At 38.4% G+C, this 10,446-nt stretch overlaps 1 protein-coding gene across 1 annotated transcript; it reads right to left on the reverse strand.

Moving 5' to 3' along the window:
- Positions 1-8,511: 8,511 nt before the first annotated feature.
- On the reverse strand, positions 8,512-9,816 carry LOC105207076. Its single transcript, XM_011176519.2, has one exon. The coding sequence runs from the start codon at positions 9,814-9,816 to the stop codon at positions 8,512-8,514; it is 1,305 nt and encodes a 434-aa protein (XP_011174821.2).
- Between the last annotated feature and the right edge of the window lie 630 nt (positions 9,817-10,446).

Consider the following 10,446-nt stretch of genomic DNA (forward strand, 5'->3'; position numbering starts at 1 on the left):
CCCTTCAATTGGAGGGAGTGATTTCCCTGCGTGCAGCGGTAGAAAGGGCTATGGCCATTAAGGCTATAAGGGAAAATACACTACTCAAAAAAAGAAATAGGGAAAACTTTTCAGACAGCAAAAATTAGGCTATTTTTAAATGACTGTAACTCGGTGAAAAATCATCGTAGATAAAAAATAAAAAAAGCATTTTGAAGCTTGAAGATCCAACTTTAGCGTTCTATCAGCAGATTTTCAAAATTCTTTTAACTTCCTTGTCTTATGCAGTAAAAAAGCACACCCTGTTTTGTTCCATAAAATTTTGTATTTTTGACACTTTGTAGCTCGGCCAACAAATTTTTTTCAAATAATTCAAGTAAAGCTTCATAAACTACAACATTTTGCCTACAAAATGCTTTTCTTGAAATTTCTCTACGATTGTTTTTGACTGAGTTACGCAACTTTGAAGCTAAACCTGCATTTTCTACAAATGATATCCGTACTCCGTGAAAAATCATCGTAGACAAAAAATCGAAAAACCATTTTAAAGCTCGAAGTTTCAGCTTTAACATGTTATTAATGGTTTTCAAAAATTTTTTCAATTTCTTAGTACTATGCCCCAAAAAAGATACACTGTTTTTTCCTTGAAATTACGTATTTTTAACAGCCTGTAGCGCAATAAAAAATTTTTTCTCGACAAATCCAATGCAAGTGCCATAAAGTATGACATTTTTTCTACTAAATGCTTTTTTTAAAATCTTTTCTACGATTTTTTTTGACCGAGATACAAGACTTCGAAGAAACACATTTTTTACAGTACATTTTTCTGAAAAATGACGTCTACCGCCGACATTAGCATTACCCAATATGCACCACGGGGAGGTTGCCGGTCGAATATTTGAACATCGTGTGTGTGTGTGTGTGTGTGTGTGCGCACGGGCACGTGCGTGTGTGTGTGTCTGTGTGTGTGTGTGTGTGTATGACAGCAGAGATAAGAACCCCACATTTCGTCACTTCTGCGGTATTTAATGACTCCAAAACCTCTCTGCTGTGTGTGTGTGTGTGTGTGTGTGTGTGTGCGTGTGTGTGTGTGTGTGTGTGTATGACAGCAGAGATAAGGTTCCCACAGTTCGTCACTTCTGCGGTATTTAATGACTCCAAAACCTCTCTGCTGTGTGTGTGTGTGTGTGTGTATGCGCGCGCGCGCATGAGTGTGTAATAGTGTGTATTTCCTCCTCTCTGATCAATTACTTCTTGCAAGTGTTCTCGCATATTTATACATCTTGCAATACGATCTTGCGGAATGTTGTGCCAAATTTTCGTTAAAATTTCTCCCAATTCTTCTAAATTTTGCGGCTGTTCTTCGTGACGCCTTAATCGTCGTTCTTGGCATTGACGAAATAAACGTTATGATCAACGTTGCGTAATGTCAGTACGATCTTACAACGGCGGTTCCGTGATGGTGTGGGGGTGTATATCACTTACAAGACAAAGTGATCTAGTGATCCTGCCACCTCCGGCAATGACAGGTGTTCGTTATATCAACAATATTCTACGACCACACGTTTTGCAATTAAATCGAACTTGTCGGAACTTTATTTTCATGCAGGACAACGCTTGATCTCATACGGCGAATATAACGCGACGTTTTTTTGAACGACACGCAACTAGAATGTTAAATCATTTCGCCAATAGCCCGGACTTAAATCCAATCAAGCACATTTGGGATAAAATGGAACGACGATTAAGACGTCGCAAAGAACAGCCGCAAAATTTAGAAGAATTGGGAGAAATTTTAACGAAAATTTGGCACAACATTCCGCAAGATCGTATTGCAAGATGTATAAATATGCGAAAACGCTTGCAAGCAGTAATTGATCAAAGAGGAGGAAATACACACTATTGAATACTCAGGCGCACGTGCGCATACACACACATAGCAGAGAGGGTTTGGAGTCATTAAATACCACAGAAGTGACGAATTGTGGGGTCCTTATCTCTGCTGTGATACACACAAACACACACACACACACACACACACCCACACACACACACACACACACACACACACACACACACACACACACACACACACACACACACACACACACACGCACGATGTGCAAATATCCGACCGGCAATTTCCACGTAGTGCATAATGGGTAATGCTAATGTCGGCGGTAGACGTCATTTTTCAGAAAAACGTACTGTAAAAAATGTGTTTCTTCGAAGTCTTGTATCTCGGTCAAAAAAAATCGTAGAAAAATTTTAAAAAAAGCATTTTGTAGAAAAAATGTCATACTTTATGGCACTTGCATTGGATTTGTCGAGAAAAAATTTTTTATTGAGCTACAGGCTGTTAAAAATACGTAATTTTAAGGAAAAAACAGTGTATCTTTTTTGGGGCATAGTACTAAGAAATTGGAAAAATTTTTGAAAACCATTAATAACATGTTAAAGCTGAAACTTCGAGCTTTAAAATGTTTTTTGATTTTTTGTCTACGATGATTTTTCACGGAGTACGGATATCATTTGTAGAAAATGCAGGTTTAGCTTCAAAGTTGCGTAACTCAGTCAAAAACAATCGTAGAGAAATTTAAAAAAAAGCATTTTGCAGGCAAAATGTTGTAGTTTATGAAGCTTTACTTGAATTATTCGAAAAAAATTTGTTGGTCGAGCTGGAAATTGTCAAAAATACGAAATTTTAAGGAACAAAACAGGGTGTGCTTTTTTACTGCATAAGACAAGGAAGTTAAAAGAATTTTGAAAATCTGCTAATAGAATGTTAAAGTTGAATCTTCAAGCTTCAAAATGCTTTTTTTATTTTTTACCTACGATGATTTTTCACCGAGTTACAGTCATTTGAAAATAGCCTAATTTTTGGTGTCTGGAAAGTGTTCCCTATTTTTTTTTGAGTAGTGTAGTTTTTCTAAATTTTCGGAAAAATCAAAATTTTTGCGGAAAAACACAGGGAGAAAAGATTTTAAAAATAGATACTCGGAAAATGGGAATTTCAAGGAAAAAGTGGGATTTTCACGGAAGGATGTTGAATGTTGGCAATGTGGTTCTAAGGGACATTTTCGTTCAGAATGTCCTTCACTCTCACTTACTGGGAAAGAGGGAAACTTGGAATAGCCGAGTTTTGCAGAGAAATTTTGCAAAGCTCGGCGAAGAAATTAGAGGTTAAAAAAAAAGAATTTTCCTGTAAAGTCTTTTTGCGTGCAAAACAATAATTTTTGTTTTCGCGGCTTCGTGGATGATCAGCCTTGTATTTTTGACATAGATACAGGTTCTGATGTTTCCATTCTTAGTAGAAGGTTTGTTAAGAAAAATAAGCAACAGATTTTCGTTAGAGATTGCAATTTAAAGTATCCTACTGTGGAGGAAGTTCCCGTAGATTTTAAACTCGAAGTAAAAGTTGTTTTAGGAAAGCATTCTTTGGAATTTCCAATGTTTGTAGCAGAGATCAAGGATGATTGTAATTTGGGAGCTGATTTCTTAATTAAAACTGGTTATGGGGAAATTTTTGTCTCAAGTTTCGGACAAACTTTACCAGAATTAAAAAATTCTTTTTGTGCTCGAATCAGTAATTTTAACGTTCCACCTTTTCTTCTAGATTGTTTCGAAAGAAATTCTTCTGAATTAGATTCTTGTCAAAAAAAACATTTTGCGGAATTTCTGAGGGAATTTCAGGATGTCTTTTCGGAAGAGGTAATTGCAGGAAATTGTTCAATCGTTGAACATTCTATTAACTTAGAAAAGAGTGATCCCATTAAACAGACACCTAGACGAATCCCATTCCATTTGCGTGATGAAGTAGAAAAAAATTTAGAAGAGATGAAACGCGAGGGAATTATTGAGGAGTCTTATAGTCCTTGGGTTTCTCCTGCTGTTTTAGTTAAGAAAAAGGACGGAACTCTTAGATTTTGTGTGGATTATAGGAAATTAAATGCTATTACAAAAAAAGATTCTTTTCCTTTGCCTGGGGTTGATAGTCTTTTCGATCGTTTATCCGGAAGTTCTTGGTTTTCGACCCTGGACTTAAAGAGTGGTTATTGGCAAGTAAAATTGCGTTCTCAAGATAGAGAAAAGACAGCTTTTTCAGTTGGAAATGGGCTGTGGCAATTTACTGTTATGCCTTTTGGTTTATGCAATGCTCCGGCGACTTTTGAGCGTTTAATGGAAAAGGTTCTTCATCAAATCATAAATAAAATGTGTTTAGTTTATCTTGATGACGTGATTATTTTCAGTAACACTTTTGAAGGTTCATTAGCTAATCTAAAGGAAGTCTTTTTTCGTTTTCGAAAAGCGAATTTAAAATTAAATCCTAAGAAATGTTCTTTCTTCGGAAGAAAGGTTAAGTACTTGGGTCATGTTATTACGGAGAATGGAATTTCTACTGATCCTGAGAAGGTTGAATGTATTCAGAATTGGCCTGTACCTCATAATAAAAAACAGTTACGCAGTTTTCTTGGTTTTTGTTCTTATTACAGGAAGTTTGTTAAAGGATTCTCCATTGTTGCTAAACCTTTATTTGTTTTGACCGAAAATCAAATTAAATTTATTTGGAATGAGGAATGTCAATCGGTTTTTCTTAAACTTAAACAGTTCTTAATGTCTTCGCAAATCTTATCTTTTCCCTCTGAAACAGGAGAATTTATTCTTGACACAGATGCTTCCAATCATGGCATTGGTGCAGTTTTATCTTAAAAACAAGAGGATGGGGAAAAGGTAATCGCTTTTTATAGTCGAGTATTGAGTAAGACGGAAAGGAATTATTGTGTTACTCGTCGTGAACTTTTAGCAATCATCGATTCTTTTAAAAATTTTCATCATTACCTTTATGGACAAAAGTTTTTAGTTAGAACAGATCATATTTCTTTACGGTGGTTATTATCGTTTAAAGAGCTTGACGGTCAATTAGCGCATTGGCTGGAACGTCTTCAACAGTATGATTTTGAAGTAATTCATCGTGCAGGGAGGTTACATGGTAATGCTGATGCGTTGTCCAGGCGTCCTTGTGCTGAATTTTCTTGCAAATATTGTGAAAGAATAGAGTTGAGAGGAAACGAGGTAAAGAATAATTCTTTAGGGAGAATTGTTTTTGAGAAAGGGGAGTCTATAGATTGGAAGGAGGCTCAATTGGAAGACCACTCTATCGTCAATATTTATTATGGCAAGGAAATTGGTATTCGTCCTTCTCGACAGGAAATAGCTGCTAATGATTCATCTTCAAAAGTTTATTGGACTCAGTGGGATTCTTTGATTCTCAAAGATGGAGTGTTATTTAGAAGATGGATTTCTCCGGATTTACATACAGAAATTCTTCAAACAATAGTCCCAAGAAAATTTATTCAACGAGTGTTAGAGGAAGCTTATGATTCTCCTTCTGGAGGTCATTTTGGGGTGAATAAGACCTTGGCAAAGATCCGAAAACGATTTTATTGGGCTACTTGTAAGCAAGATGTCGAACATTGGTGTAAAACTTGTAAGGTTTGTTTTGCTAAGAAGGGGCCTTTTGAAAAAGGAAAATCTCCTTTTCAGATTTATAATGTCGGTATTCCTTTTGAATGAGTTCAGATGGATATTCTAGGTCCTTTTCCGATCTCTTCATCTGGAAAAAAGTATTTATTAGTCATAACTGACTGTTTTTCTAAATGGGTTGAAGCCTTTCCTACTGGAAATATTAAGGCGAGTACCATTGCAGAAATTTTTGTTAACCAAGTGGTTTCTAGATTTGGCGTTCCTTTGGAAATTCATACAGATCAAGGCAGAAATTTTGAATCTTGATTATTTCAAGAATTATCTAGTTTATTGGGAATCAGAAAGACTCGTACTACTCCACTTCATCCTCAATCTAATGGTATGGTAGAACGTCAGCATCGAACACTTTTAAATTTCTTAGCCAAATTTGTTTCTGAAAATCAGAGAGATTGGGATCGTTGGATTTTTCTTGGATTGTTAGCTTGTAGATCGTCGAAACATGAAGTTACTGGTTTCACTCCTTCTGAGTTATGTCAGGGTAGAGAATTAAGATTACCTTTAGATCTTCTTCGTGGACTTCCTCCAGGAGAGGATTCGGAGTTAGAAAGAGGATATCTCTCTAGACTAAGGAAAAAATTGGTTTCAATTCATGACGTTGTTAGGCAACGGTTAGAATTGAAATCTCAAAAGTTGAAGTGGTGGTATGATCAAAGGGATAGGCGGTTAACTTTCGATCCTGGTCAGAAAGTTTGGTTATATAATCCTCGAAGAATTCTTGGCAGAGCCCCTAAATTGCAAAATAATTGGGAAGGACCTTATGAGGTCATTAAGAAAATCAATGAGGTAGTTTATTGTGTATGAAAATCGAATAGGCATAAGAATAAAATCGTTCACTTGGATAGGCTAGCTTTGTTCGTAGATAGGAGATCTTTGTGAAAGGAGAGAGAGAGAGAGAGGGAGAGAGAGAGAGAGAGAGTTGTGCTTCCCTGGAAATCCACGCTTGGGTTTTATTTTTTGTTGTTATTTTAATTGTTTAATTGATCTTTATTTCAAACTTTTTAAAGCAATATTTTTATAAGTTTGTTAAGTTTTGTTAATTTTTTAGTTTTTATGTAAATTTGTTTTTTATTTCAAATTTTTTAATAAATTTTTTAATTTATTTAATTTTTATTAATTTTATTGTTTTTTTATTAATTTTGTAATTTTTGTAATTAACTTTTGATTTTTTAAATTTTTCTTAATTTTAATTATCTTTTTAATTTTTGTATTAATTTTTTAATTTTTTTTATTAAAGCTAACTTTTGGCAGCAGTCGGGAGTTTTTTTTAAATAATTCTTATTAAATCGTTGCCTCCATTGTACATTAGTGTCTATACATTAATTGTAGAGAAGGATTTTTAAATCTGTAATTAGAAAAACAGCGTTTGCAAAAATTACCGCTTTTAATCGGTAAAAAAGGACGACTTTAGCAGCCCCTTAAGGCGATACTGAAGATACCGACTGAACACTATTATTTTTAATTTTAGTAAACTTTTTATTGAATTCACAGAATGATAAATCCTTCTCTACAATTAAAGTATTGACAAAAACATAATACGCTGGCTACAATTTGACACGAAAAAACGGAAAAAAGTTGCAAAACTATGTGCTTCTGTAGTAGTCTAGTGACAATATATATTGCGTATAAAAGTTCTAGACTTTGTACCTACAAAATAACCATCCAGCGTACTGTAAAGTACACGTAAGATTGTTAGTGTGCTTTCAAAACGATCGTAGAAGCTTTAGTATAAAAGATGTTTCCAATCAAAAATATCGTGTTTATGTGTGCGTGCAGAATCGATGTGAGACTCGGTGAAGAGTGAGACTGAGTGAGACAGAGCACTAGTTTAGTTAGTCGATATTGCATTAGAGATGCTAAAGTCAAAAGAACAAGAAAAGATGAGTGCGTTTGACAAAGAGCGCTAGCCTATTTCCCTTACTCTTTGTCTCACGCGCGACCCACAGTTAGTAGAAGAAAAATCTGCAGCAATCTGAAGTACAGAAGTCGAGTGAGTTTCACCGTCAGTCCAGCATCGCCTTAACTCTCTATTGCTCTCGTTCGACAAACGAACGTTAGTGCTTGTTCGATTCGAGAATGGCTCTCAAAATCTGGGTCTTGTGCCCTGTCCGCGCGTTTCGCACCAAATAACTCACAAGAAAACGCGCGGTCGAGAATTGCTGGCTAATTCTCTAATTTCTTTAATAACTTTATTTAAAAAACTTTGAACACACTACAGCTTTTGCGAAAACGGGGTACAAGAATATCGACACGCTTGAAAAACTTAAATGAAAAAATGTACAGATACGTCCGCACGCATCGGTGACTGAATTATGAATAATTGTGATCGCGGAGCGCGAGAGCAGCGCAGAAATCGGGATCGAAAAAGACAATCGAAACGCGAATATTCACCTGTCTAAGACGCACGACGCTTTATGGGAATATGCGCAAACGGAGGCTTGTTGCCAAGGGAAAACTCGCGAGAAAAACGGAGTAGACGATGAAAATAGGGCAATCGCAAAAGTGCGATGAAAACGAATCAAACTCAAAGACGCGCAATGGAAACCAAGCGATAACGATGACGCGCGTACCGAACAATGCCGCCCCCCTTGAAAGGACCAACTTTCAAAAAAAAAAAGGTGTGACAAGTACGCGCTTAACACTCTAGCTCTCGCGCGGGAATATGCTATTTTGACAAATATGAATGAATTGTGATCAAAATTTAGAACAAAAGTTTAAAAAATACATTGATATTGCCGTAATTCAATTGTCTATTGGCAATATCGCAAGCCGCGATAGCGGACGCACGAAAACACCTTCGGCAGTTTTAATTGTGGCTGTTCTCGCCACCCGGTCCGACCCTGGATGAGTTTCCTGGACGCGACCCAGAACCCACTGCATTGGTGCTAAATTTTGTTGTCTTACTAGCACCATTTGATTTGGTGATAATTGCGCTCCCTTGCTACTCCTCCACTTAGTGCGTTCTTGCAAGAAGTGGAGGTACTCTGTACTTCACCGCTGCCAAAAGTGCTGCCGAAGCTGCTCTACCCTTTGCCAGCGCACGAGGCGGTTCTCAGGAACGTTGCTTAGGTCGCTGTAAGGAAAACTGTTTAGAGCCGTGCCGACCAGAAAATGACCCGGTGTGATATATTCTAAGTCGTTTGGATCCGAACTCAAAGGCGTCATAGGGCGTGAATTTAAAATCGCCTCGATTTCACAGAGTAAGGTCTGCATCTCTTCGAATGTTAAGTGAGCATTGCCTATGATTCGGGCCATGTGAAACTTCGCGGACTTAACTGCTGCCTCCCAAAGCCCGCCGAAATGAGAGGTGTTAGGAGGTATAAAATTCCAAGAAATTTCCTGATCATAAAGGAATCGCTTAATATCTGATTGTATTTGTCGCTCGTTATAAATTTTGTAGAATTCACTAAGTCGGTTTTGTGCGCCTACGAAGGTGGTTCCATTATCGGAAAACATATGAGCCGGCCTCCCCCTTCGCGAGATAAATCGTCTGAATGCTCCTAGGAAAGCTTCGGTCGTGAGATCACTTACGAGCTCAACGTGAACCGCCTTCGTAGTAAAGCACACAAATATCGCTATATAGGCTTTGTGATTTCGCGAGTTTCTTCTCTTTCCCTCTCGCAAGATCACCGGCCCTGCGTAGTCGATTCCGCAGCGAGAGAACGGCCGGGATATCGTAACTCGACTCGCCGGGAGCGAGCCCATGACGGCCTCCGACTGACGTGGTTTGGCTTTAAAGCACGTAATACAGTTTTGAATAATTTTTCGGGTTGTTGATCGTATTGCCAACGGCCAATATCGCTGTCTGACGGCCGCCATGGTGGCCTGCGTCCCTGCGTGCAAGTTGCGAACATGCTCATGCTCTATGATAAGTCTAGTTAAATTGTCGCTGTGCGGCAGTAATATCGGATGACACGAGTCGAAAGATATGTTAGCATTTTTTAATCTGCCACCGACCCGCATTAAATCTGCCTCGTCCATGAATGGAGACAACGATAGTAAATTACTTGAGAGACTAATGTTGCTCCCACCGCTCAAAGCTCTATATTCATCGACGAATGTCCGTTTCTGTACGGCTCGACACATGATAGAGAGTGCGAATGACTTCTCGTCTGGGGATACCAAGCGAATAAGCTCTTCCGGACGCCGATTTCTCCGAAATCGCAAACAATATGCCACAATACGGCTTATCTTAATGAGATTAGAGAACTTGCTTGTTAATTTGCTAACGATACACTCACCAATGACGGATGCGACCGCAACGGTCTTCCTTCTTTCCGGCATATCCTCGCCCATGTGAACGAAACTGCTACTCGGTCAGAGATTATCATCGAGCTGGAGGAAGTCGGGGCCGTGCCACCATTTAGACTCGGCCATTAATTCCATAGGGCTTACGCCGCGGGAGAGAATGTCAGCGGAATTATTTGACGAAGAAATGTGACGCTAGCTTCCAGGATCGGTCAATCGCTGTATCTCGCCCACTCGATTAGCAACGAAAACAGCCCACTTCCTAGACGAAGACGTTATCCAGTTTAACGTGATCGTGGAATCCGACCAGAAAAATGTTTGAATGCGTGCGAAGCTTAACGACTCTTCCACCTATCAGTCTTGCCAACAGAACGGCAGCGCATAATTCCAGCTTGGGCAGAGACACGGCCTTGAGGGGAGCAACGCGAGATCTCGAACATAATAGTTCAAATTGATATTTGCCTAGTCCAAGCTCGACGCGAATGTACACGCAAGCTCCGTAAGCTCGTTGACTAGCGTCGCAGAAACCATGTACTTGAATGACGGTGGAGTTTGAATTTGGCTTGACACAGCGTGGAATTTGCAACTGATTGATGTCGAACAACTGTGATCTAAGTTTTGACCCACGAGAATGAATATCTTGAGGTACTGATTCATCCCAATGGACCTCGGACTGCC

This window comes from Solenopsis invicta, chromosome 3 (assembly GCF_016802725.1).
Source record: "Solenopsis invicta isolate M01_SB chromosome 3, UNIL_Sinv_3.0, whole genome shotgun sequence".
Classification (NCBI taxonomy): Eukaryota; Metazoa; Arthropoda; class Insecta; order Hymenoptera; family Formicidae; genus Solenopsis; species Solenopsis invicta.